The sequence below is a fragment of the Enhydra lutris genome, unplaced genomic scaffold (assembly GCF_002288905.1).
Source record: "Enhydra lutris kenyoni isolate GAN:26980312 unplaced genomic scaffold, ASM228890v2 scaffoldscaffold7, whole genome shotgun sequence".
In the NCBI taxonomy this organism is placed as follows: Eukaryota; Metazoa; Chordata; class Mammalia; order Carnivora; family Mustelidae; genus Enhydra; species Enhydra lutris.
The window spans coordinates 14,881,656-14,908,823 of NW_019154091.1; the positions used below are offsets into that span (position 1 = coordinate 14,881,656).

At 34.8% G+C, this 27,168-nt stretch overlaps 1 protein-coding gene across 1 annotated transcript in view; it reads left to right on the forward strand.

The window, feature by feature from the left end:
• LOC111142074 (centrosomal protein 290) overlaps positions 1 to 27,168 on the forward strand; it is a 97,553-nt gene that overhangs the window by 34,641 nt on the left and 35,744 nt on the right. The window contains exons 25-37 of the mRNA XM_022495023.1: positions 65 to 295; positions 4,313 to 4,486; positions 14,366 to 14,477; positions 16,046 to 16,251; positions 17,188 to 17,339; positions 20,554 to 20,665; positions 21,300 to 21,755; positions 22,258 to 22,422; positions 23,588 to 23,695; positions 23,915 to 24,049; positions 25,268 to 25,534; positions 26,171 to 26,278; positions 26,939 to 27,138. Coding sequence (XP_022350731.1) covers positions 65 to 295; positions 4,313 to 4,486; positions 14,366 to 14,477; positions 16,046 to 16,251; positions 17,188 to 17,339; positions 20,554 to 20,665; positions 21,300 to 21,755; positions 22,258 to 22,422; positions 23,588 to 23,695; positions 23,915 to 24,049; positions 25,268 to 25,534; positions 26,171 to 26,278; positions 26,939 to 27,138 — 2,426 coding nt within the window. The remainder of the gene's footprint in view (positions 1 to 64; positions 296 to 4,312; positions 4,487 to 14,365; positions 14,478 to 16,045; positions 16,252 to 17,187; positions 17,340 to 20,553; positions 20,666 to 21,299; positions 21,756 to 22,257; positions 22,423 to 23,587; positions 23,696 to 23,914; positions 24,050 to 25,267; positions 25,535 to 26,170; positions 26,279 to 26,938; positions 27,139 to 27,168) is intronic.

Genomic DNA, 27,168 nt, shown 5'->3' on the forward strand with positions numbered 1-27,168 from the left:
GTACAATATTGTACCAACTAAGATAGCTACATTCAACAAGTAATATAAATGTGTCTTTGTGCAGAATTTGCTCAGTGCTCTTCAGATGGATTCAGATGAAATGAAAAAAACACTTTCAGAAAATAGTAGAAAAATCACAGTCCTGCAAGTGAATGAAAAGTCACTCATAAGACAGTATACTACTTTAGTAGAAATGGAGCGACAGCTTAGGAAAGAAAATGGGAAACAGAAGAATGAATTGATAGCAATGGAAGCTGAAGTTGGTGAAAAAATTGGACGTTTGCAACGATTTAAGGTACATCTGATTTTTTTTTTTTTTTTTTTTTTTTTTGCTCTATAAAAACTTTGAAATATGAGGAAGAGAGGATAATATAATGAACAGCCATCTCCTGGATTAATACTTAACATTTATTAACATTCTGCATTATTGCTTCATCTGTTCCTTGTAGGAATAAATTGCAGACATTTCTTCCCTTAGTATTTTAGTGTGCATTTCTAAAAAACAAAGCCTTTTTTTGTTTACATAACACTAACTTTTTCACATCTAACAAAAGGGACAATAATTGCCTTACATTATCTAATGTCCAGGCCATATTCACATTTCCTCAGTTGTTCCAGGATCCAGTCAAGGACCCTGCATTATATTTATATGCTATATGTCATTAAGTCTTTAATATTCATAGAATCTCCTGGGTTTTGTTTTCCTCTGTGAAAATGTTGAAAATTTACCTTTTTTTTTTTTTTTTTGTAATTTTGCTTATTCTTCTATTCATTGTATTTACTAAAAGCTTTGAAGCCTTGGATATGTCAGATTAAACATTGTTGATAAGAATACTCCATCCAAAGTTGAGAGACAATGTGGGGGTTTTGGGGGGTAGGAAAGGAATGAATGAAACAAGATGAGATCAGGAGGGAGACAAACCATAAGAGACTCTTAATCTCACAAAACAGACTGAGGGTTGCGGGGGTGGGGTAGGGAGAGGGTGGTTGTGTTATGGACATTGGGGAAGGTATGTGCTATGGGGAGTGCTGTGAAGTGTAAACCTGGCGATTCACAGACCTGTACCCCTGGGGCTAATAATACATTATATATTAATTAAAAAATTTTAAAAAAATAAAAAGAATACTCCATCCATAATCCATTGTACTTTAATACCCTATGTTGCATCACTTCAAGAGATGGAATGTCTGGTAGTCCCATGTTTCATGCATGATTAAGGGGCAAATAGCCATATATTTCTATTAATAAGTGACTTAGTTAACTGGTGATATTTTGGTACCATGCAAATAACCAGTTGTTTGCCAGGCTTTAGGATCCACTGATGATTATTGTTATCTGACTCAGTTATTTCATTAGGAGTTGCAAAAATTACTTTCTAGTTATATTGTTTTCTACATGTATTATCCAATAGTCTTTTGTAAAATAAAGAGCTTTTCCTCATTAGTCCAGCATATTCAGTTATCTTAAAGTATAGTCCTACTAGAAAGACAAGATAAAAGCTTCATTCTTTCTTTTGAATGACTAGTCTTCAGAAATCAGAGTTGGTGTACTCTGCTTCTACCTGTTTGCCTGACTTCCCCAGCTTTCTGTTCCTTCAGTATCATTACAGACTCATGCACTTAGTTGTTGTTTGTTAGTCTTAAGTGTGGCCAGTGGGAATTCTTAGTAAAGCCAGCTCTCATTTCCTTTTGACGAGAATCCAGTAGTCTTTGAGCTAAGCTTCAAATGTTGGTTTGTTTTCTGGCACAAGATGTTCAGGATTTACCTTATGTGCTTTTATCCAGATTTGAAATAAACCATTGTGCTAAAGAACCCTGGTTCTTTTTAGTGGGAAAGGCATTTAGATATCAAAAACTGGTCACTAGATGTTACTGTTCTTGAAGTTTCATTGCTACTGGTCCCCTTCAGTGGACAAATTGGGAAAACATGTGTATATTTAAACCATAAGTTCATATTGTTATCTCCAATTCAGATTTAATATAGTAGGGTTAGGAAATGGTATGGAGCTGTTATTAACTTTAATTTAGTACTCATATTTCCTTTTTCTTATGTGGAAATCTGTTATTAACATTAAAATAATTGCTCTATCCTATAGTATTCACACATTAATTTGAAGATAATCTTGCATCGGTATTAACAACAGCAGCAGCAGTGTTACCAAATTTAGTTTAAAATTTCTTTATAGTTCTTATTTTCTTTAGAATATCTTTCAATAGGATGTATAGTCAAGGTAATCTATTCTACAGTAACTTGAAATAATTTTCTTTGTGTGGTTATGCTATAAATTTGCTTTATAAGTTAGGCTCATTTGTTTTGCATTTGTCTTCAAACTCGGCGGATACTTTTGTTTTCTTTTTTTAATTTGATTTGAATATATGAAACATTTGCATGTTTCAAACATATAGTCAGAGAAATCTTACTTCTGTTTCTATACTTTTGACTCCATTCTGCCCTCCCTGCTCTATGTAACTGATTATCCTTTTAATGATTGCATACTCTGTATACTCTTTTACACCTGTGTTACATCTTGTCTTAGATAGCCTATTTTAAGACAAGGTGCGTTATGTCTTAAACGATGTAATGCATAGGGCACCTGGGTGGCTCAGTGGGTTAAAGCCCCTGCATTCGGCTCAGGTCATGATCTCAGGGTCCTGAGATCAAGCCCCACATCAGGCTCTCTGTTCAGCAGGGAGCCTGCTTCCTCCTCTCTCTCTGCCTGCCTCTCTGCCTACTTGTGATCTCTGTGTATCAAATAAATAAATAAAATCCTAAAAAAAAAAGATGTAATACATCTTGTCTTAGATAGCCTATTTTAAGCATGTACATTTTGAGTTTACATGTCCAAATTTACATAGGATCATGTAAACACAAAAGAATTCAAAGTAGAATTAAAATGAAATTGAGTTCCTTACTATTCACTTTTAAAAATGGTAATAGGTGGGGCGCCTGGGTGGCTCAGTGGGTTGGGCCTCTGCCTTCGGCTCGGGTCATGATCCCAGGGGTCTGGGATCAAGTCCCACATCGGGCTCTCTGCTCAGCGGGGAGCCTGCTTCTCCTCATCTCTCTCTGTCTGTCTCTCTGCCTACTTGTGATCTCTCTCTCTATCAAATAAATGAAATCTTTAAAAAAAAAATGGTAATAGGTGAAATTGTCATGCTAGCAAACATTGTCAATGTGATCTTAAAGCTGACCCCTGATGTAGAAAGGAACTTACTGAATAATGAAAGCTATTTTTATTTGGACATGTAATAAGGAAACTTTGAGTCTTAAGAAATGTTCTTGTTTTTATTTTTGTGTTTTTCTTGGAGTATTGCACATATAGCTAGTGCATGGGGTAGAAGGGAAAAAAGAACTAGAATGCTCTTCTCCTTAACCTGATTGTTCAACCTGTATTTGGGGCCTGGTGCATGACAACTGGAAAGACAAAACTGGGTATTTTTAGGGAATTGGAAATAGGAAACTCCTCCCCATCCAAAGAAATTGTGAAACCAAACTCCAAGGGTATGGTAGAATAATGTGTACTTATGTAGATGGAAAAGAAAAGCTGTCAAAATGAGATGTGAAGCACAATTAATGAATATTTTTCACTCATTACTGTACTTCAGAAGAAATTTTAACAGTAAATTCTTTATCTTCCTCACTTTATAAATTTGGTTATTCCTTATACTACTTCATCAACTTACTTTAGAGAGAGATAAAAGTTCAGATTACTTCTTCTTAGTATTAATAGTGTCTTGGTGTTGTGACTTTTTATAGTTGTATAGCTGAATAGAACATGAAACAAGTAACTGAAAGTCTTTCATATTATTTATTAGAGATAGCTATGATTGAGAGAAATTTTTTTCTCATCAAGTATTGTTTGCTTCATGTGAACAAAAGGTTTTCTCTTATTACAAAGCTACTTTGTGTAACTGTAATAAGGAGAAATAGCTATCATAATGTGGTGATGCTAATTTTGCCACTCAGCTAACTAAAGGCAAATTTTTTTTAATCTTACAAAATTTAGAAAAGCCATCCAGGGATATATTCTGAGTGATATATTTTCTTGCTCCTTTGTATGGTGCTTTTCTGAAATCAATTGAATTTTGTTTTATTTAGTTATGAAGGAATTCCTTTTATTTTTATTATTTAAAATCTCTAAATAATATTATTTCTTATAGGAAACAAAATAACTATTTTAAATTTTTAATACATGAGAAATCTTTTTTTAAAAAAATGATTCTAAAATGTGTGCTGCTTTTAGATGTATTGTCTTATGCTTCACCAGAAAAAAATACACTAACTTAACTCAGTGTATCCTTATTTACACAGGAGATGGCCATTTTCAAGATCGCAGCTCTCCAAAAAGTTATAGATAATAGTGTTTCTTTGTCTGAACTAGAATTGGCCAATAAACAATACAATGAGTTGACTGCAAAGTACAGGGATATCTTGCAAAAAGATAATATGCTGGTTCAAAGAACAAATAAATTGGAACATTTAGAGGTAAGTTTATGTGGTCCTTGAACCTTGTACTATTAGCTGCTTTTCTTGGGTGGTGGTACCGGTATGTGCAGAATGACTTCCAGATGATTTCAATCCTTTCTTAGATGACAATCCTTCCTTAGTCCACTTGTATAATTTTATTGAATCAAGCCTCTTTTTTCCAGGCACTTAAAAAAGAAAAAGACAAGCATGAACCAAATAGGGAAATTATAACCAAAAGAGGAAGAATCATTAAGTACCCACCCCTTTCTCTTCCCCTAATCCTAGTGCAAATTATTTTCTCATAGTCCTTGGCTTATTATGTTCCTTGGGATGATGTAGCCAAGAATGGCTCTTCCTGGACCATGGATGAGCTCTGGAAGTTCCCATCCTTTCTTATTGTACTGATAAGAAAAATGGGATAAGGTATCATAAGTTTCTTTCAAATAATATGTGAATCTGGCCCAGAGTCCTTTTTAGTTCTCTTCTAGCCACTTGACTTCCATATCTTTAACAGTAGTCAAAACCAGCTCCTGATTTTTTCATCTTCTTCTTCAAAAATGAGAGCTTATGTGCTTGCTTCGGCAGCACATATACTACAAAAAAATAAATAAAAAATAAGAGCTTATGTCTTTTGACTTACTCTCTTTTGTGATCCTCTCCTAGGACAGGAGTGAGGTCTAATTTTGAGGCTTTTTAGATTGTACTTGTGTAGGGAGACACAATCAATAGAACACCCAAATGTCATTAACAGCTTTGAATGACTCCTACAAAAGTATCTGAGTTATTTACTAATACTAACTATAAGTAATCATGATCAGTTTACTTTTTATTGTTTTTGCTAATGAGAGATGATTATGTTAATTTTTATAGAAAATTTGAATATTTAGGTGTGGTAATAATTTATTTTACTTTTTCCCCATTTTTCATGTCCTTTCCCTCTTCCTCTGAAGCATTTGAAAATCCAGTATAGCAATGTGTTAGGTAGGTTAACATAGCAATAAGTAATTTTTAACTTTTACTTATTTTTGCAAAGAATAGTTTTTGTCTTCCTTTAAAATTAAAAAAGATAATTGCATTTGAATTATATCCCTTCCTCTCCTTCCCGCATCTTGATTATAATTATGAATAGATATTTATCCCTATTGGCAATGTCTTAATTTTATTCTTTATTATGTGTATTGTGTGTAGCCATTACTCCTATCCCTATCTCCCATATTACCTCCTCCTTACTACCACTGTAGTGATTATTCTAAACATGAACCTGACCATGCGATGCCCTGCTTCAAACCTATCAACAGCTGCTAGTCACTTAAACAGTAAAAGTCAAATTTCTTTCATGATTAGGCCCCACTTAACTCATGTCATCTTCTGTGATGCTCTAAGTACTTTTACAAGTTATGTTTTTGACACTAAACTACTAGTTTTCTGGAACACAGTGTTTTTCCCTATATATGTTCTTTCATACCTGCTGTTTCCTTGTCTAGGAGCTCTCCCCCACTCTCTCAGCTTATGTGCTCAGTGAATTTCTGTTCATGCTTAAAACTTTGTTCACACATTATCTTTTTTGTTTTTCCAGAAACATCTTTCTTTATTGAACAAAGTTTCTCTGTTTCTATTAGCTCTCTGTCTTATACATAGTTCTGCTCGTTATATCACATCATATTGTGAGTGTTGATCGTCTGCATCCCCAGCTGGAATATAAGCTTCTTGAGTCAGGAACTCTACTTATTTCATTTTTGTGTGTTTAGTGCCTCCTGTTTGGCACACAGTTAAACCTAATAAATGTTGACCTTGAGAGACTGATTAATGGTGTAGAGCCATGGTGCAAAGGCCATCAGATGTGCTGATTAGGAAATCATTGATGCCTGTGAAGAGTGAAGTTCTTGAGAGTAAAGGTGATGAAAATCAAATTTCAGAATATAGAGTGGGTGATAAGGAAATGCAAAAAATGAATGGCTGATAAAGCAATAGAAAAACTAGAAATTTGATGACAGAAGAAAAGAGAAGTAGATACAGGCTGAGGTTAGAATCGAGAGGAAGATTTGTTTTATCAACTTTTTTTTTCTTTTAAGTAAAGGAGACCAGTGAAGTTTCAGGGGAGAGGGAAAGAAAATTTAGAGCAAATAGGGAGAGAATGATTGAAGATTGGAGAGGAGGGTGGTAAAAGTGTGCCTTTGCTGCCAAGGCAGGGGAGTGAGAATAGGATCTGGAACAAGACCAAAGTTCTCCAAGAAAGTCAGGAAGGGGGGGGGACGTTCTGGCCACAGGCACAGGGAGAGGAGAATGGGAATTCTGGATACACCTTGCCTGGATCGTGGTTGATATATTCAGCTAGATCATGGTTGATATATTCAGCTATATATCCCCTCAACCACATCTCACGAAAATGACTAGGAGGAGGAACACCCAACAGAGGAAAAATTCAGAGACCATGCCCTCTGCCACAGAATTATTGGATATGGAAATAAACTGTATGTCCATAGGGACTTATGAAAGGGAATTCAAGGTAATAATTACCCAGGCAATGGCTAGGTTGGAGAAAACCATTAGTGGCAACATAGAATCTCTAAGGGTGGAAATGAGAGCCAATCTGACAGAAGTTAAAAATGCTATCAATGAGATCCAATCTAATGTAAATACTCTAACAGCTAGGGTAACCAAGGCAGAAGATAGAATTAGTGATCTAGAAGACATACTGATAGAAAAGAAGGATCAGGAGGAGGCCTGGAACAAACAGTTTATAAGCCGTGAAAACAGAATTAAGGAAATAAATGATGCCATGAAAAGTTCCGACATCAGAATTACTGGGATTCCCAAGGGGGCGGAGAAAGAGAGAAGACTAGAAGATATAGTTGAACAAATTCTGGATGAAAATTTCCCCAATCTGGGGAATGAAACAAGTGTTCATGGCCTAGAGGCAGAAAGGACACCCTGCAAGATCAATGAATCTAGAAAGACCTCCAGACACTTAATTGTGGAAATTCACAAATCATAATTTTAGACAAGAGGTCCTAAGGGCACCTAGGGGGAAGAGATTCCTTATGTACAAAGGAAGGTCCATCAGAATAATGCCAGACCTGTCCACAGAAACCTGGCAAGCTAGAAAGGGCTGGCAAGACATAATCAGGACACTAAATGAGAAGAACATGCAGCCAAGAATACTTTATCCAGCAAGGCTGACATTCAAAATGGATGGAGAGATGAAGAGCTTCCAGAACTGGCAAGGTTTAAAAGAGTATGTGACCACCGAGCTGGCACTACAAGAAATATTAAGGGGGGGTTCAATAAAAGAAGAAAGAACTGAAGAGTGACATAGAATAGAAATTCACGGAGACAATCTATAGAACCAAGGACTTCACAGGCAACATGATGTCAATAAAATCTTTGAATAATCACTCTCAACATGAATGGCCTAAATGCTCTCATAAAACGGCACAGGGTTGCAGACTGGATAAAACGACAAGTGTTTTATCTAGTGACAAACGAAAAGTGACATGTGCTGTCTACAAGAGACATATTTTGAACTTAAAGATACATCCAGACTGAAAGTGAAGGATGGAGATCCATCTTTCATGCCAATGGGTCTCAAAAGAAAGCTGGGGTAGTGATTCTCATATCAGATAAACTAGATTTTAAGCCAAAGGCTGTAGTCAAAGATACAGAAGGACACTACATCGTTCTTAAAGGGTCTATCCACCAAGAAGATCTAACAATTGTAAATATTTATGCCCCCAATATGGGAGCAACCAACTATGTAGAGCTAACTGTTAACCAAAATAAAGAGTTATATTGATGGAGTGCCTGAGTGGCTTAGTTGGTTAAGCCTCTGCCTTCAGCTCAGGTCACAATCTCAGGATCTTGGGATCAAGCCCCACATTGGGCTCTCTGCTCAGCGGGGAGCCTGCTTCCTCCTCTCTCTCTCTGCCTGCCTCTCTGCCTACTTGTAATCTCTGTCAAATAAGTAAATAAAAAATTTTATAAAAGAGTTATATTGATATGAATACATTAATTGTGAGGAATCTTAACGTGCCACTCTCAGTAACAGATCATCCAAGCAGAAAAATCAATAAAGAAACAAGAGCTTCGAATAACACATTGTACCAGATGGACCTCATAGATATATACAGAACATTCCACCCTAAAACAACAGAATACTCATTCTTCTCGAGTGCACATGGGACTTTCTCCAGAATAGACTACATACTGGGTCACAAATCAACCAATACCAAAAGATTGAGATTATTCCCTGCATATTCTCAGACCACAATGCTTTGAAACTGGGACTCAACCACAAGAAGAAGTTTGGAAGGAATTCAAACATTTGGAAGCTAAAGACCATTCTGCTGAAAAATGTTTTGATCAACCGGGAAATCAAAAAGAACTTAAACAATTCATGGAAACCAATGAGAATGAAGACACATCGGTCCAAAACCTATGGGATACGGCAAAGGCGGTCCTAATACATATACATACCAATACAAGCCTCATTCAAAAAAAATAGAAAAATCCCAAATACACCAGCTCTCTTTACACCTTAAAGAACTGGAAAATCAACAACAAATTAAGCCAACCCCACGCACAAGAAGGGAAGTAATCAAGGTTAGAGCAGAGATCAATGAGATAGAAACTAGAGATACAGAAGGACACATCAATGAAAGTAGAAGCTGGTTCTTTGAAAGAATCAATAAGATTGATAAACCATTGGCCAAACTAACCCAAAAGAAAACAGAGAGAACCCAAATTAATAAACTTATGAATGAAAGTGGAGAGATCATAACTAACACCAAGGAAATAGAAACAATCACCAGAAATTATTATCAACAGTTATATACCAATAAGTTAAGCAAATTAGATGAAATGGATGCATTCCTGGAAACCTATAAAATTCCAAAACTGAATCAGGAAGAAATTGACCACCTGAATAGACCAGTACCTAGTAATAAGATTGAAGCAGTGATCAAAAACTTCCCAAAAAAACAAGAGCCCAGGACCTGATGGATTTCCTGGGGAATTCTATCAAACATTCGAAAAAGAAATAATCCTTATTTTCCTGAAGCTGTTAAAAAAAAAAAAAAAAAAAAGAAACAGAAGGAAAACTTCCAGACTCCTTCTATGAAGCCAGCTTTAAACCCTGATCCCCAAACCAGGCAAAGACCCCATCAGAAAGGAGAATTTCAGACCAATATCCCTGATGAATATGGTTGCCAAGATCCTCAACAAGATCCTAGCTAATAGGATCCAATAGTACATTAAAAAGATTATCTACCATGACCAGGTGCGATTTATCCATGGGATGCAAGGGTGGTTTAACATTTGCAAATCAATTGATGTAATAGAACAAATCAGTAAGAGAAGAGGGAAGAACCACATGGTCCTCTCAACAGATGCAGAAAAAGCATTTGACAAATACAGCATCCTTTCCTGATTAAAACTCTTCAAAGTACAGGGATAGAGGGAACATGCCTCAACTTCATAAAATCCATCTATGAAAAACCCACTACAAATATCATTCTCAATGGGGAAAAGCTGAGAGCCTTCCCTTTGAGATCAGGAACATGACAAGGATGTCTACTCTCACCATTGTTGTTCAATGTAGTACTAGAAGTCCTAGCAACAGCAGTCAGACAACAAAAAGAAATAAAAAGTATTCACATTGTCAAAGAAGATGTCAAAGTCTCTCTCTTTGCAGATGGCATGATACTTTATATTGAAAACCCAAAAAACTCCACCCTCAAACTACTAGAATTCATACAGCAATTCAGAAATGTGGCAGGATACAAAATCAATGCACAGAAATCACTTGCTTTCTCATACACTAACAATGAAACTGTAGAAAGGGAAATTAGAGAATCGATTCTATTTACTATAGCACAAAGAACCATAAGATACCTGGGAATAAACCTAACCAAAGACGTAAAGGATCTGTACTCGAGGAACTATATAACACTCATGAAAAAACTGAAGAAGACGCAGAAAGATTGAAAAGCATTCCATGCTTATGGATTGGAAGAATAAACATTGTTAAAATGTCTATACTGCCTAGAGCAATCTATGCTTTCAGTGCCATCCCGATCAAAATTCCACAGGCATTTTTCAAAGTGCTAGAACAAACAGTCCTATAATTTGTATGGAACCAGAAAAGACTCCAAATTGCTAAGGAAATGTTGAAAAAGAATAACAAAACTGGGGACATCATGTTGTTTGATTTCAAGCTTTACTACAAGCTGTGATCACCAAGACAGCATGGTACGGGCACAAAAACAGACACAGAGACTAGTGGAACAGAGAGTCCAGATATGGACTGCAACCCTATAGTCAAATTATCTTTGACAGGGGCGCCTGGGTGGCTCAGTGGGTTAAAGCCTCTGCCTTCAGCTCAGGTCATGATCCTCGCGTCCTGGGATCGAGCCCCACATCGGGCTCTCTGCTCAGTGGGGAGCCTGCATCCTCCTCTCTCTCTCTGCCTGCCTCTCTGCCTGCTTGTGATCTCTGTCAAATAAATAAATAAAATCTTAAAAAAATATATATTCGACAAAGTAGGAAAAAATATCCAGTGGAAAAAAGACAGTCTCTTTAATAAATGGTGCTGGGAAAATTGGACAGCTATATATAGAAGAATGAAACTTGACTGTTCTCTTACACCATACACAAAGATAAATTGGAAATGGGTAAAAGACCAATGTAAGGCAGGAATCTATCAAAATCCTAGAGGAGAACATAGGCAGTAACCACTTTGACATCGGCCACAGCAACTTCTTTCAAGGCGTGTGCCTCCAAAGGCAAAGGAAACAGAAGCAAAAATGAACTTTTGGGACTTCATCAAGATCAAAAGCTTCTGCACAGCAATGGAAACAGTTAACAAAACAAAGAGGCAACCCACAGGATGGGAGAAGATATTCGCAAATGACACTACAGACAAAGGGCTAATACCCAAGGTCTATCAAGAACTCCTCAAACTCAACACTCAAAAAAACAGATAATCATGTCAAAAAATGGGCAGAAGACATGAACAGACACTTCTCTAAAGAAGACATACAAATGGCTAACAGACACATGAAAAAATGTTCATCATCATTAGCCATCAGGGAGATTCAAATCAAAACCAATTGAGATACCACCTTCCACCAGTTAGAATGGCCAAAATCAACAAAACAGTAAACAGCAAGTGTTGGAGAGGATGTGGAGAAAAGGGAACCCTCTTACACTGTTGGTGGGAATGCAAGTTGGTGGAGCCAACTTTGGAAAACTATGTGGAGATTTCTTAAGAAATTAAAAATAGAGCTACCCTCTGACCCTGTAATTGCACTACTGGGTATTTATTCCAAAGATACAGATGTAGTGAAAAGAAGGGGCATCTGTACCCCAATATTCGTAGGAGCAGTGGCCACAATCACCAAACTTTGCAAAGAGCCAGAATGCCCTTCAACAGACGAATGGATAAAGAAGATATGGTCCATATGTACAATGGATATTATGCCTCCATCAGAAAAGATAAATACCCAACTTTTGTATCGATATGGATGGGACTGGAAGAGATTATGCTGAGTGAAATAAGTCAAGCAGAGAGAGTCATTTATCATGTGATTTCACTTACTTGTGGAGCATAAGGAATAATATCATGGAGGACATTAGGAGAAGGAAAGAAAAAGTGAATTCAGGGAAATCGGAGGGGGAGACGAAGCATGAGAGACTGTGGGCTCTTACAAACAGGGTTTTAGAGGGGAAGGATATAGGTGGATAGGTGAGCCTGGTGCTGGGTATTAAGGAGGGCACGTATTGCCTGGAGCACTGGGTGTGATGCATAAACAATGAATCTTGGAGCACTGAAAAAATAAAATTTTTTTAAAAAGCAAAAAAAAAAAAAAAAGGCAGGAAGTAAGAGGAAAAGGGTAGAAAGATGTTATAAAACACTAATCCCTATTTTGTTGTTTTCCTGTGTATTTATAGGACCTAGACCAGATTGTTAATTATGCCTGTTACCAGAAAGTCATGTTTTATTCCCTTATCTTGCCTTTCTTCTTATTATAACATCTCTTTTAAAGAAAACCTCATTATCCTGTTTTACATTCTTCATTGCACATATTACCTGACATTATATTATATATTGGCTTCCTTACCATCTATGCACCGCCCCCCTACCAAAACACAAGTTTTAGGACAGCATTTGTTTATCATTAAAGTCCAGGGCGTAGAATACCTGACATACAGTAAGCATTTTGTTTGTTGTAACAAAAAATGAGCATATTAAATTTGTATGCCAACTCCTACATTTATGTGTCCAGCCTGACTTCTCAGTGCTCTAATGGAATTACCTACTTTACAACTCCTGTTTCAAGGGGATCTTAAATTTAACATATCCCAAATAATCTCCTGATGTCTGTCTTTCTCCCAGTCTTTACTGTTTCAATAGGTGCTACTATTACCTACTCAGGGAAGATACCTTAGAGTTGCTTTCTAGTCATTTCTCTCCCCTGTCATTTTAATATCCCGAATAAAATTCATTCATATCTGTCCTTTTTTCTCCCATCTTCCCTGCTGGGACCCTATTCATCAGAACTTTGCAGTATCTTCCTAATTTCTGATTTCCCTTTGTACTACTTTATTTATTCTTTACATTACCTTCAGAATGATTGTTTAAAACTTACTCCTTAAAATCTTTAAATGGTTTCCTATCATATATTAAGTTAAATTGCAGTTCCTTAACTTGACATACCATGCCTGGCCCTGTTATCTCTCCCCTTTTACATCATAGCACTCTTCACTTTTGCTGACTTTTGCTGACACCCCAGACTTAGTCCTGCATCAGAGCATCTGGATTTGTTTGTGCATCAGCTCTTTCCCTGGCTGGTTTCTTTTCGAGACTGGCTCCTTCTAATACCTTATCTTTCTGCTTAAATACCACCTCTTCAGGAGTTAATACCTTCTTCAACTGCTTTATCTTGATTTGACTTCTTTTGTTTTTCTCTGGGTTCATACTCTGTATCTTTCTAGATCTTTACTTTTTTCTTTTTTCAAAGATTTTATTTATTCATTTGACAGAGAGAGACACAGCGAGAGAGGGAACACAAGCAGGGGGAGTGTGAGAGGCAGGCTTTCCACCGAGCAGGGAGCCCAATGAGGGGCTCTATCCCAGGACCCTGGGATCATGACCTGAGCCCAAGGCAGCTGCCCAATCGACTGAGCCACCCAGGCACCCCTAGATCTTTGCATTTTTTTAAAATTTAATTTTTTTTTTTTTTAGTATCCCAAAATTCATTGTTTATGCAGCATACCCAGTGCTCCATGCAATGTGTGCCCTCCGTAATACCCACCACCAGACTCAACCACCCCCCTCACCCCTCCCCTCTGAAACCCTCAGTTTGTTTCTCAGATCTTTACATTTTTAATGATTGTTTTGTTTGCTTACCTGTTCACTGCTGCCTTCCACACCCTCCCCAGCTCCTGCCACACAAACGTACCCACAGACTCCAAATGGTGAGGCCTGTGAAGGCCAAAATTTTATGTTTCTTTTTACCGTAGACATGCAGCACCTCACTGCTAGCATGCTAGGGATGCTCAGTAACTATTTGGGTGAGACAGGGACGTGAGCAACCTTCATTGTGAAGGTTGTGAAATTCTAAGTATTCCAGCTGGGCAAAATGCACACAGCAGAAACTAATGCTCAGAAGCCACAGATTGGATACACAAGAGATTGTGATGATTATTTTAAAATAATATTTTCTATATGTATGTGTGTGTGTGTGTTCGTATGTATATATTACATGTAGGGGAGCTCCTAATTTTGTTAAAAAAAATTAGACTGTGAGTTTAAGGAGATATTATATAAAGCAATATCACGGCTGTGGTATTAGTCTGAATTACAATGTAGTTTCTCAGTGATGTTTCTGTTTTATTCAGTGTGAAAATGCATCCCTAAAAGAACAAATGGAGTCTATAAATAAAGAACTGGAGATTACTAAGGAAAAGCTTTACACTATCGAACAAGCCTGGGAGCAAGAAACTAAACTAGGTAAGTTTGAGGACTCTGATAATATAAAGTGATGAAGACCTAATAATGAATATTTTTTTTATAGTTCCTTTTCTATATCAGGTGAAAAGGAAGTATTTTGATAAAAATGAACTATGCTTTAACAGTTTAATTTAGCAGGCAGTTGATGAGTAATATCCTGTGCTAATCTCTACCAAAATTTGGTTTTTAGTTATTTAATTAGATTTGTTCCAAGTGAAATCATATATGTTAAAAAATTATGTCTAAGCATTAGCTATTTTGAACCATTTAACAAATCAAGATTGGTGATAATTTTTAAATACCTGTATCTTGGTGGTAGTGTGTGGAATTTTCCACTGTGTGTTAAAGTACTATTGGGAATGCATCATTTGATAGATTTAAGTTAAAAGGTCACCATAAAACATCAAAAAAAATTTGGAGAGAATTTATATAGCCCTAGTTTGACTATTATTATTTTTTAGATCACTTTATACATGTTTATGTGAGCACTGGTATTGTGTGGAAGTGTTGAATCACTATATTATACCCCTGAAACTGATATTACACTGTGTGTTAACTAACTGGAATTTAAATAAAAACTTAAATAAAGTGTAAGTTTGACTCTAATGGAAAAAAATATATACTTTAACTGTATTTAACATTGTATAGGATATTCACTTAGTATGTCAAAATATTTGTTTTACTCATCATCTTATACATACAAATATTCACGCAATATCTTACTGTTTCAGTGATTAAATCACTAGGTCTTCTTATTTTTCTGTTGCTTATGGTACTGTAGTGAACATAGTCACGCATATCTAACATAGATATTACTGTCTCACAAGATCTTAAAATCTTTGTGGCTTCTGCTAGGGTTTTCCATATCAGTTTTTCAAATGGTTATCCTAGTTCATGGCATTTAAATAATTTTTTATCTTACTAGCATTGTGCTTTATAAGTTTCACATAAATTTGCTCCTTTGGATAAAGTGTTTTCATATGTTTTCTAATGCACTTAGAGCTCTAATGCTGTTCAAGGTTTCTGTTATGAAACAGAGCTATTTTTTTTTTTTTTAATTAGCAATTGGGACATGTACTTTAGTGAAGACTAACATTGGGCCTAACATTATCTAAAATAAGCTACTTTAAGAAATGCAGTTTTTTTAATTCATTAAGAGATTGAAAGTGAATTGACTTTCATGTAGCTTCCACATGAAAGAAGTTATCTTATATCCTAAGATATAAAAAAAGGTATTACACACAATTGTGGTAAGTTCTCTGTACCTTTTACCTTATCCCTCTTTAATAAGTGTTGGATTTCCTATAGAAATTCCTAAATTTCTATGAGGAATAATTTTTACGATCACTTGACTGATGAAGAATATAAGTTCCAGAGAGATGAAATGGGATAGACAGTATCCAAACATGAATAGAGCTAAGGCTGGAATCTAGGTCTGTCATAATTCATAAGGCTCTTGTGTTTTCCACGGAACCATGTTATTACTGCATCCTTGTCTATAATGGCTAAAATATTTGGGATATGATTTTGACAATAGCTTGAGATTGACTTAGTATTGTTGCATATAGGAAATGAATCGAACATGGATAAGGCAAAGAAATCAATAACCAACAGTGAAATTCTTTCTATTTCCAAAAAAATCACTATGCTGGAGATGAAGGAATTAAATGAAAGGCAGCGGGCTGAACACTCTCAAAAAATGTATGAACATGTCAGGACTTCATTAAAGCAAATGGAAGAACGTAATTTTGAATTGGAAACCAAATTTGCTGAGGTTTGATACAATTTTTATCATGTAATAAGAGTAAGAATTAGTCATGTTAGACATATGTCTATGTCTGTTAGACATTGTATTTTGTGGGAGACTAGTTTGTACTTCTGAAGTAACAATATAGTGCTTGTGTTTCATGTAATGTGTAAATAAAAGATGTATTTTTAAATCTGAAATGTTTAATAAGAAAGCATGTATTTCTGTGAATGAGTTCTTTTTTCTCAGCAGCCATTACATTAGAGTTAATGCAAAAAGGTATTATTTGCTTAATAACAATGTTGCCTTCCACTACCATCAGTTCATTTAACAAGTATCTATTGAGTGCCTATCACATGCTAGATACTGTATGGGGGCTAGTATTAGGACAGGAAACAGAATAGACAGTAATCTCTACTCTCAGGACTTTACATTTTAATAGTAAGTTTTAGACTTTTTTGATATGGTCAGAAATATTAAATTGGATGGCAATAAATACAGTTTGCAAATATTCAACAATTAATGATGAAAAAGAACTCGTGTAATGTTTACTTTGAGAAATTGTATTTTAAACCTGCCATTTGTTTATTTTAACTGAGTCACTAAATATATATTAAGAAGATTTTACTGACTCATAGATAATATAATTGAAGTAAAGTATAATGTGTATACCACATTTCAAAGAAATTTAAGAAAATCAGTGATTCAAATATAAGACTTTGAGTTGTCTAATATAAATGAGTTTTGGTGGGTTGGTATATAACCAGAGTTGCTATAATCTGTTCCTCATTCTTTCTCTTTACCCTCTTTAATCTATTCTTAGTATTTCATCACACCTAATTCAGTGTGACTTGACTAATGCCAAGTAAAGAGAATAGCAGTATGGATGGTAAAAGCTAAATTGAAAGGGAAAACCTCACCCAAAACTAATAAACCTGAACATTTTTTGTTACTTTTTCTTAGCTTACCAAAATCAATTTGGAAGCACAGAAGGTGGAACAGATGTTAAGAGATGAATTAGCTGATAGTGTGAGCAAGACAGTAAGTGATGCTGATAGGCAACGGATTCTAGAATTAGAGAAGAGTGAAATGGAACTAAAAGTTGAAGTGTCAAAGTAAGTTCATGTAAACTTTTCAGTTATTAGATGTGTCTACTCTAATTTGTCTTTAAGAAACCTAGTTACAGTAGTTTGGGATAATACTCTTCTTGGAATTGATACTGATTGTCGTTATTTTTCTTTTTTTGTAAGAACAAGATTACATAAGATTAACAAGATTAATTTTTAACAGGCATAAATGATAATACTGAAGAGGAAATAATGTCCCAAGATTCATATTTCTCATAGTCCAGGAATAGTATTGCAGGAAGAACTGAACTTGGAATTCAGACCCTATGCTGCCCAGTTCTTCCACATAGTGATATTTTTTTGGAGGAATGTGATGGTCATTTAATTTATTTAAACTTAAGTTTCTTATATCTGATAAAGGGTTATCCAAAATATATAAAGAAATTATACAACTTAACACCCAAAATACAAATAATCTAATTAAAAATGGGCAGAAGAAATTAACAGGCATTTCTCTACAGAAGCCATCCAGATGGCCCGTAGACACATGAAAAGGTGCTCAGCATCACTTATCATCCAGGAAATGCAAATCAAAGCTACAGTGAGATATCACTTAACACCTCTTAGAATGCTAAAACCAAACCACAAAAAACAAGTATTGGTGAGAATGTGGGAAAAAAGGAACCCTCTTGCACTGTTGGTGGGAATGCAAATGGTGGAAAGCAGTATGGAAGTTCTTCAAAAAGTTAGAAGTAGAACTACCCTATGATTCAGTGATAGCACTACTAGGTATTTACTCCAGAAATACAAAAACACTAATTCAGAGGAATACATGCACCTCCATGTTTATAACAACATTATTTACAATAGCCAAATTATGGAAGCAGCCCATTTATTATTCATTGATAAATGAATGGAGAAAGAAGTGGTATGTGAAATAGTATTCCAGTATTCCAATCATTGAAATATTATTCAGCCATAAAAAATTGCCATCTTGCCGTTTGCAACAACAAGGACAGAGCTAGAGAGTATAATGCTTAGCAAGATAAGTCAGTCACAGGAAGACAAATACCCTATGATTTCAGTCATTTGTGGGACTTAAGATACAAAACAAATGAGCAAAAGAAGAAAAAAAGAGAAAGACAAACCCAGAAACAGACTCTTAACTATAGAGAGCAACTGATGGTTGCCAGAGGGGAGTTGGGGGGGGTGGGGTGGGTTAAATAAGTGATGAGGATTAAAGAGAGCTTGTGATGAGCACTGGGTATTGTATGAAGTGTTGAATCACTGTTTGTACACCTGAAACTAGGATAATCACTGTACACCTGAAACTAGGATAACACTGTGTGTTAGCTATAGTGGAATAAAATACAATAACATAAATATAAACAAAATAAAAGCAAAATTAATATATTAAGAAATTGCCACAGCCACAGCAACTTTAAACAACCACTACCCAGATCAATCAGCAGCCATCAACACTAAGGGAAAACCCTCCACCAACAAAAAGATTATGGCTTGTTGAGAGCTCAGATGATGGTTGGCATTTTTTAGCAGTAAAATATATTTTTAAATTTTATTTAATTTTATTTAATTTTTAATTTTAAATTATCTAATATTTTATTTAATTTTATTTAATATTTATTTTATTTAATAAAATATAAATAAAATATTTCTTTAGAGAGAGTATGAGTGGGGGGTGGGGGCAGATAGAGAAGAACAGAGATCTCAAGGGGACCCCACACTGAGCGTGGAGCCCAATGTGGGACTCAATCTTATGACCCTAAGATCATGATCTGAGCTGAAATTAAGAGTCAAAGATTTAACCAATGAGCTTCCCAGGCACCCCTGCAATAAAATATTTTTTAGTTATAAGAAATAGAATAGATTTTAGTCTACTTTTCTATAAGATTGCTATAAAGGTATGAAAAATTCAGATTTTGCTTCAGTTTGCATTTATTGAGTAGTATGTATTGTGCTAGGTATTAAACATATATTAACTCATGTAATTATGCTTAATAATCCTAAAGTAATATTGTGATTTTTATTTTACATGTGGAAATCGTTTATTCACTTGGAACACAAAATATATGTAAGGAATAAATACTGTGTGCCAAGTAGATGCTGTGTACTCGTTCTCCTGGGTAATTTTTGTCAATTCAGTAGAAAGGTAATAGGAGTCATAAGTTGATCTGTCAAGTACAAATAATTATTTATGAAAAGGGTTTTATGGCTTGGCCATGATAAAGTTATTTTTTGGAGCCTTGATAGCCCTTTGGGAATATCTGTTATTCTCAGCCCCTTTCACTATGAAAAATTCCATTTTGTATTCTTCCTCTTACCTCATCAACCTCTCCTTTTGAAATAAACTAAGTTTATAATTATTCATTTTATTATATTTTAATTTTTAAAACTTATGTAACTGGCAGTGTGACTTTCTAATCAATGTGAGGAAACCTGACTTATCTTTCACAGTGAACTAAAATTATTCTTGCCCAGAGTAAAATGCATTTTACTTTACCTCTGTGCTCTTATAATAGTAGTCTTACAGGAAATTTATTATTTACTATCACATTTCCCCCATTTTTTAAATTGTAGTAACCATATAATCTCTCTTTTTCACATTTCTTTTTTTTTTTAAGATTTTATTTGAAAGAGAAAGAGCACAAACAGTAGGGAGGGACAGAGAGAGAAGCAGACAGTCCCTGCTAACCGGGGGTGGGGGGTGGGGGGGGCAAGACCCCAAGACCTGAGCCAAAGGCAGACATGTAACTGACTGAGCCACCCAAGCACACCCCTCTTTTTCACATTTCTGATAGCTTGTAAATTAAAACATATATTAATCTATCTAGGGAACCCAGGAATTTTAAACTCTGTATTCTTAACTGTATAATTATGTCAAATAAACCTACTCAATACCTTACTCTAACTCTGCCAAACTAGGATAATAAGTGCTGTATATGTATGTATATGTATAGTTTGAGATAATTTACTTTAAAATTTCTCAGAACATTTTATACAATAGTATGTATTATGAATTTTCAGGGGGGAGGAATGTTGGGAATGGAGTTATATTTTAACAGAGCATGTGTTAACCTCTCCTGGAATTGTATTTCATGAAATAGTTGAGGAAATTTTGCTTTAGTTTTGATATTAATATGCTGGAAATTAGTGGCTTTTCCAAGAGTCTCGAAATATAAAATACTGGTATTTACTTAGAAAATGTATCTAATTGTTCCTAAAGTGTCTTTTCACGTCCTAGACTGAGAGAGATTTCTGATATTGCCAAAAGACAAGTTGAAATTCTGAATGCACAGCAACAGTCCAGGGAAAAGGAAGTAGAGTCTGTCAGAATGCAACTGTTAGACTATCAGGTAGGTGCAGTATTGGCTCTTCTAAACAGACTTTTTCTTTTTCCTGAATTCGCATTAGATATTGGCTGATTTTACAGTTTTAATCAGAGAATATGTAGACAGAAGCTCCTATGCTTGTTCATTGTAACCTGATTAGAAAAACTCTTTAATTTAAAATATCATTCATGATACAAAAAAGCATATAAATACCTACAAATACATTGTGCTGGTTGCTAATCAAAGTTGAGACCTGAGGAGAAATAGGTAAGTCTTTGATAACAGTATTTTCTCTTGTATTAATACGTAGCTTTTCACACACATATTCTCCCATTATAAATTTTTTAGGATAAAAAAAATTTTCCACATTAGTGTTATACCAATATTGTTATTTACATATGGGAGTTGAAAAAATCAGTAAAATGCCAACTGTTATTTAAAGTTCGAAGCCATATTTGGATTTAAAATATGCTTGATTCTGTGTTTTTTTTAACAAGCTTTGATAATTAAAATTTAATTAAAGCTAGGCTAGATTTTTATAGGATCTCATGTACCACACTTCTGAAAATTTTATTTAGTAAGCTGTGTTTTTAAATCCATGATAAGTGTCATTAGAAGAACTTGAAACTGACTCTGCAAATATACTTTTTTATGTTAGGCGCAATCTGATGAAAAGGCACTGATTGCCAAGTTGCATCAACACATCGTCTCCCTTCAAATTAATGAGGCCACTGCTCTTGGTAAGTTGGAGTCAGTTACATCTAAACTGCAGAAGACAGAGGCCTGTAATTTGCGCTTAGAGCAGAAACTTGATGAAAAAGAACAGGCTCTCTATTACGCCCGTTTGGAAGGGAGAAACCGGGCAAAACATCTGCGCCAAACCATTCAGTCTCTACGACGACAGTTTAGTGGAGCTTTACCCTTGGCACAACAGGAAAAATTCTCCAAAACAATGATTCAATTACAAAATGACAAACTGAAGATAATGCAAGAGATGAAAGATTCTCAACAAGAGCAGAGAAATATGGAGAACAAAACAGTGGAAATGGAGTTAAAGCTAAAGGGCCTGGAAGAGTTAATAAGCACTCTAAAGGATGCCAGGGGAGCCCAAAAGGTAAAACATGGACTTTCAGTTCAGTGTTTCCAAAAGAGTTACGGAGTAATTTTAAGTTCTTAATGTGTAGCTATCTGAAAAATGCTTACTAAATGGCGAAAATTCCAATTATGTTATTAATGTCGATTTTGTAAGTTAAAAGTTTTGGCTTTTTAAATGTCTATTTGTAAGAATAAAATAGACTCTTCCAAATAATAGTTTTGGTAGAAAGGCTTAGATTGTGTACTATTGAAGAACTTTAAACACTCTAGAAAATTTATATGTATTAATTAAATAGTAATTTTAGTTATTTGTAAACATATAGAAGCATTTGAAGAATGTTATATTAAGATCACACATATTTTTTAGAAGAGTATGAAAATTCTAAATGAATTTTACCTGTGCCTCAACAAAGGATAATTTTTATCTTATTATAGAATATATATTAATTTCAGTTAAAATTATTAGGATCAATGGAGAAATATTTAAATAGGTAGTGTATCTATTATTTGTAAATGTTTAGGTAATCAATTGGCACATGAAAATAGAAGAACTTCGTCTTCAAGAGCTTAAACTAAATCGAGAATTAGTCAAGGATAAAGAAGAAATAAAATATTTGAATAATATAATTTCTGAATATGAGAATACCATCAGCAGTCTGGAGGAGGAAATTGTGCAGCAAAACAAGGTTTCATTTTATATATATTTTGCTCTTCCATTGCTAAGATATTAAACCTAAGAATATTGCTTGAGCAATTGCATTATTTTTTTAATTGAATGTAGCTCCCATTTTTTTATTCTTATAAAATACTGCTTATTTTCTAAGACATTCAAAAAACTGATATTTACTTACGTTGTAATGGTAGTTTTATTTTTTTTACTTTTATTTTTTCAAGGTTTTATTTATTTATTTATTTATTTATTTGGAGAAAGCGAGAGAGAGCGTGAGCATAGGGTTTGGGGTGGGGAGGGAGAAGGAGGCTCCCTGCCAAGCGGGGAGCCTGACTCGGGGTTCTATGCCAGGACCTTGGGATCATGACCTGAGCTAAAGGCAGACACTTAACCGACTGAGCCACCCAGGCGCCTCATAATGGTAGTTTTAAACTTAAAAGGAACAATACATAAATTTAGTTGGTAAGTTAATTATTGTTTTAATATTAGTTATTTGACTTTTCACAGGAGTTTCAACTGGCTCTCACTGATGGAGTGTAGAAGGCAGCTTGGTGTAGAATAAAGCACATATACTTTAGAGACAGACAAATTCACCAAGTTCATGCTTGCTTGCCTTAGAAATTATGTTGTTCCTTCCGCCTGGAGTGTTCTTAGCTCAGATACTTGTATTGTTTATGCTTTCATTGCTTCCAAGTCTTTGCTCAAATGTCTTACCTTATCAGTGAGGCCTTCACTAGCCACCCAGTATACAATTGTAAATCCTATTACCATCAAGAATCCCTAAGTAGGGATTCCTTTTTCTCCAGCACTTACCATCCTCTAACACATTTATTTATTGACTGTCTTTCCCTCACTAGTATATAAGTTTCATGCTGAAATGGAGAAAGGGACTTGATTTTGTTCACTATTATGTTCATATAACCTTGAAGTGCTTAGCACATAGTACATGTCATTAAATGTTATGGATGGATGGGTGCTTGGAGAGATTGAAATCCTGACTTCTCATCTTCTATCTCTGTGACCTTAGGCAACTTACTTACTTAAATCTCTCTGACTGTGTTTTCTTTTTCTATAAAATGAGAACATAGTGACCCCAAAGGGTTGTTGTGAGGATTGAGTAAAATGTATATAAACACTTCTGTTATATGCTTGGTGAGTGTCTCTGTGTGTGTCTGGTACAGTTTCATGAAGAAAGGCAGATGGCCTGGGACCAAAGAGAAGTTGAGCTGGAACGTCAACTGGACATTTTTGACCATCAACAAAATGAAATACTAAAAGCAGCACAAAAGGTATGAATGATTAATTCTGTTTGCTACTCTGACCTACAATGTTAACCAACGAAATGTTTTCTAAAGTTAGATAGAATTTTAATTGATATTATCTTCTTATATTTCAAATATAAGTGGGGTTTAACCATGTCCTTGTCACACAGTTGTAACAGTATTGTTCTTAATGATGTAACTGCTTTTTTTTTTTTTTTTTTTTCAAAAAATGCTATTTCTTAATAGTTTGAAGAAGCTACAGGATCAATGCCAGACCCCAGTTTGCCCCTTCCAAATCAACTTGAGATTGCTTTAAGAAAAATTAAGGAGAATGTTCGAATAATCCTAGAAACACGGGCAACTTGTAAATCACTAGAAGAGGTAATTAGAAGAATTTGAATTTTTATTTGTATATTATTGGATATGCTTGTGGAATTTTCTCAATACTTGCCAACAGAGGTAAAGCATAGAATTATGAATCTGTTGCTAATTCCAATCTCCTTCTATACTCTACTATAATATATTTTTTTTAAAGATTTTATTTATTTATTTGTGAGAGAGAGAGAGAGAGCATGAGCACAGGCAGACAGAGTGGTAGGCAGAGGCAGAGGGAGAAGCAGGCTCCCCGCTGAGCAAGGAGCCCCATGTGGGACTCGATCCCAGGACGCTGGGATCATGACCCGAGCCGAAGGCAGCTGCTTAACCAACTGAGCCACCCAGGCGTCCCACTACTATAATATTTTTAATAGCCAGTAAAGAACAGCAGCTATGGCTAATTTGAATTTACTGCCTATTTAATCACTGCTTGTCGCTTTTGGGCACACTGATCAGTAGTAGTAAGCATTATACTTACATTATACTTACAGAAAATAATATAAACTGAAGATGATTTTCATCTAAGACTTTCATCTATGATTTTCATCTGAAGATGGTTTACATCTAAACAAAGTAATTATAAATGCATTTTAAAAAATTTTGCAAGTGAAATTGTCCATTTTTAATCTGTTGAAGAAACCTAAGATTTCTTTCAATAATTGTAAAATTTGACATTTACGTGAACTGCCACTGAGTTACTTAATTTAAAATATCTGTCTTAATCCTATTGAAGAGTAATAATTTTTCCTGTTTTTGTTTAATAAGCTACATATTTTATAATGGTGATTTATTGACTTAGCCCACTGAAGTTCCAATTTTCATATTCAGCTGACTTTTATGGACTAATCTTCTAGGGCCAAAATAAAAGGAATGATTTATTACATTTCCTTTCTAAATCTAGTACCACCATGCATTTCTAGTTCTAAAATTCTAACAGCCAAATAAAGTACCTTAATTAAATTTTATTTTCATCATAACAGTGAAGTTTATAACACATGTGATAATCTCCTAAATAAATGTAGGTGCAAATAACTGCTGTCCCATGGAAATATAAGAAATATAACCTTATTAATATCAATATAGTATCATCAGTATTAGTACGATGTGGAAAATAAAGTGAAACTCCTTTTTTTGGTTATAATTACTCTGACCAAAATTCAGACGGAAGCATTTTTAAAAGAAAAAATATACCTTAATAATTTTATTATGATTTGATCATTGCAGAAACTAAAAGAAAAAGAATCTGCTCTACGGTTAGCAGAGCAAAATATTTTGTCAAGAGACCAAGTAATCAATGAGCTGAGACTTCGATTGCCTGCCACTGCAGAACGTGAAAAACTGATAGCTGAACTAGGCAGAAGAGAGATAGAGCCAAAGTCACATCACACACTGAAAATTGCTCAGCAGACCATTGCAAATATGCAAGCAAGGTTGAATCAAAAGGAAGAAGTGTTAAAGAAGTATCAACATCTCCTGGAAAAAGCCAGAGAAGTATGTTATTATATTATGCTGTGCTATTTTATTTATTACCATGTTTTTTAGTCAAATGCCAAATACTATTCTGCTCTGAAGTGGTAGTTCATTTCTTGCTTTCGGATGATTCTATTCAGAATTTTTCCTTTCACATGATTGGATTACAGATCTGTCAGTAAAACTGGCAGTTTGTATATATCTATCTTACTCTCATGGACTAACTAAACCAGGAATAGCTGTCTTGGTGCAACCATTCTGATTTTGAAAAAAATCAGTTGAGTTTATAGGTAAAGATTGAGGCAGTAAGTTAGAATGAAATCCATCACACCAGTAATCAGTGGCAATCCAGTTTGCTAGAACGTTGATGGGAAAATCTAATATTTAAAAAACTTCCTAGAAACAAGTTAAAAGGTGATGGATACATATTATTCTAATATTAAGAATAAATTGTGATTTAAGGCTAGATTTATCAACTTGAACATGTACTAGGGGAATGCATACTGGTGTGTGTGTATGTGTGTGTGTGTGTGCGGATATTGTTCCTGATCTCATAGGGATTTTGGAAGAGTAAAGGTAATAAAATATGTAAGATCTTTAGAATGTGTATTTATTTAAGTCATAATTTAAAATGCAGTTTTGATTTTATATAAACAGGAGCAAAGAGAAATTGTTAAGAAACATGAGGAAGACCTTCATATTCTTCATCATAAATTAGAACTACAGTCTGAGAGTTCACTCAGTAAATTCAAACAAACAGCTTGGGTAAGATTCTTTGTTCCACTCTTTATTGATTTTTGAGACCATATAATCGAAAATTTCGCTTTTATGTTTTTGTTTTTGTTTTTGTTTTTGGAACAGAAGCCATTCTGCCTTTCTTGTTAGAATAATCTTCTAAAAACACAGGTCTGATCATTTTTCTCCCTACATCCCCATCTTTAGTAGCTCACTGCTGCCTACAAAATCATGTTTATATTCCTTAGCTATGTACTCAAAACCTTGCATAAGGTGACGTCAGGCTTTCTTTTTAAGTTGTGTTCATTGTAAGTTTACCAATATCTAACTGCTTTTCATGTTCTGAATTTAGTTCATCCTTGCTTCCTTTGGTCTTTGTCTTCTGTATGTGTGAAAAGGCCCATCTTTCACCTCCTAACATGCAAATCTTGGCATTCCTGAGTCTTAACTCATGAACCCAATCAACATTTATTGATCCTTCACTTCATGGAGGTTCTTTGCTCCATGCTGGGAATACAAAGAATAAGATCCCTATTTCCTGTCTTCTTTAAGTCTTCATTGGCTCTTAAATATCATTACATTTTAGGTTAGATATTATATTTTGATCATCTGAGGAAGCAAATTAAAATTATGGAATAAGTATGGTATTGAGTTGTACATGCTCATGGCTACTTTATTCATTTTTCTTAGGATTTAATAAAACAATCCCCTACTCCAGTTCCAACCAACAAACATTTTATTCGTCTGGCTGAGATGGAACAGACAGTAGCAGAACAAGATGATTCTCTCTCCTCACTTTTGATCAAACTAAAAAAAGTATCTCAAGATTTAGAGAGACAAAAAGAAATCACTGAATTAAAAATCAAAGAATTTGAAAATATCAAGTTACGGTAAGTTTTAGGAACATATTATAAAAATAG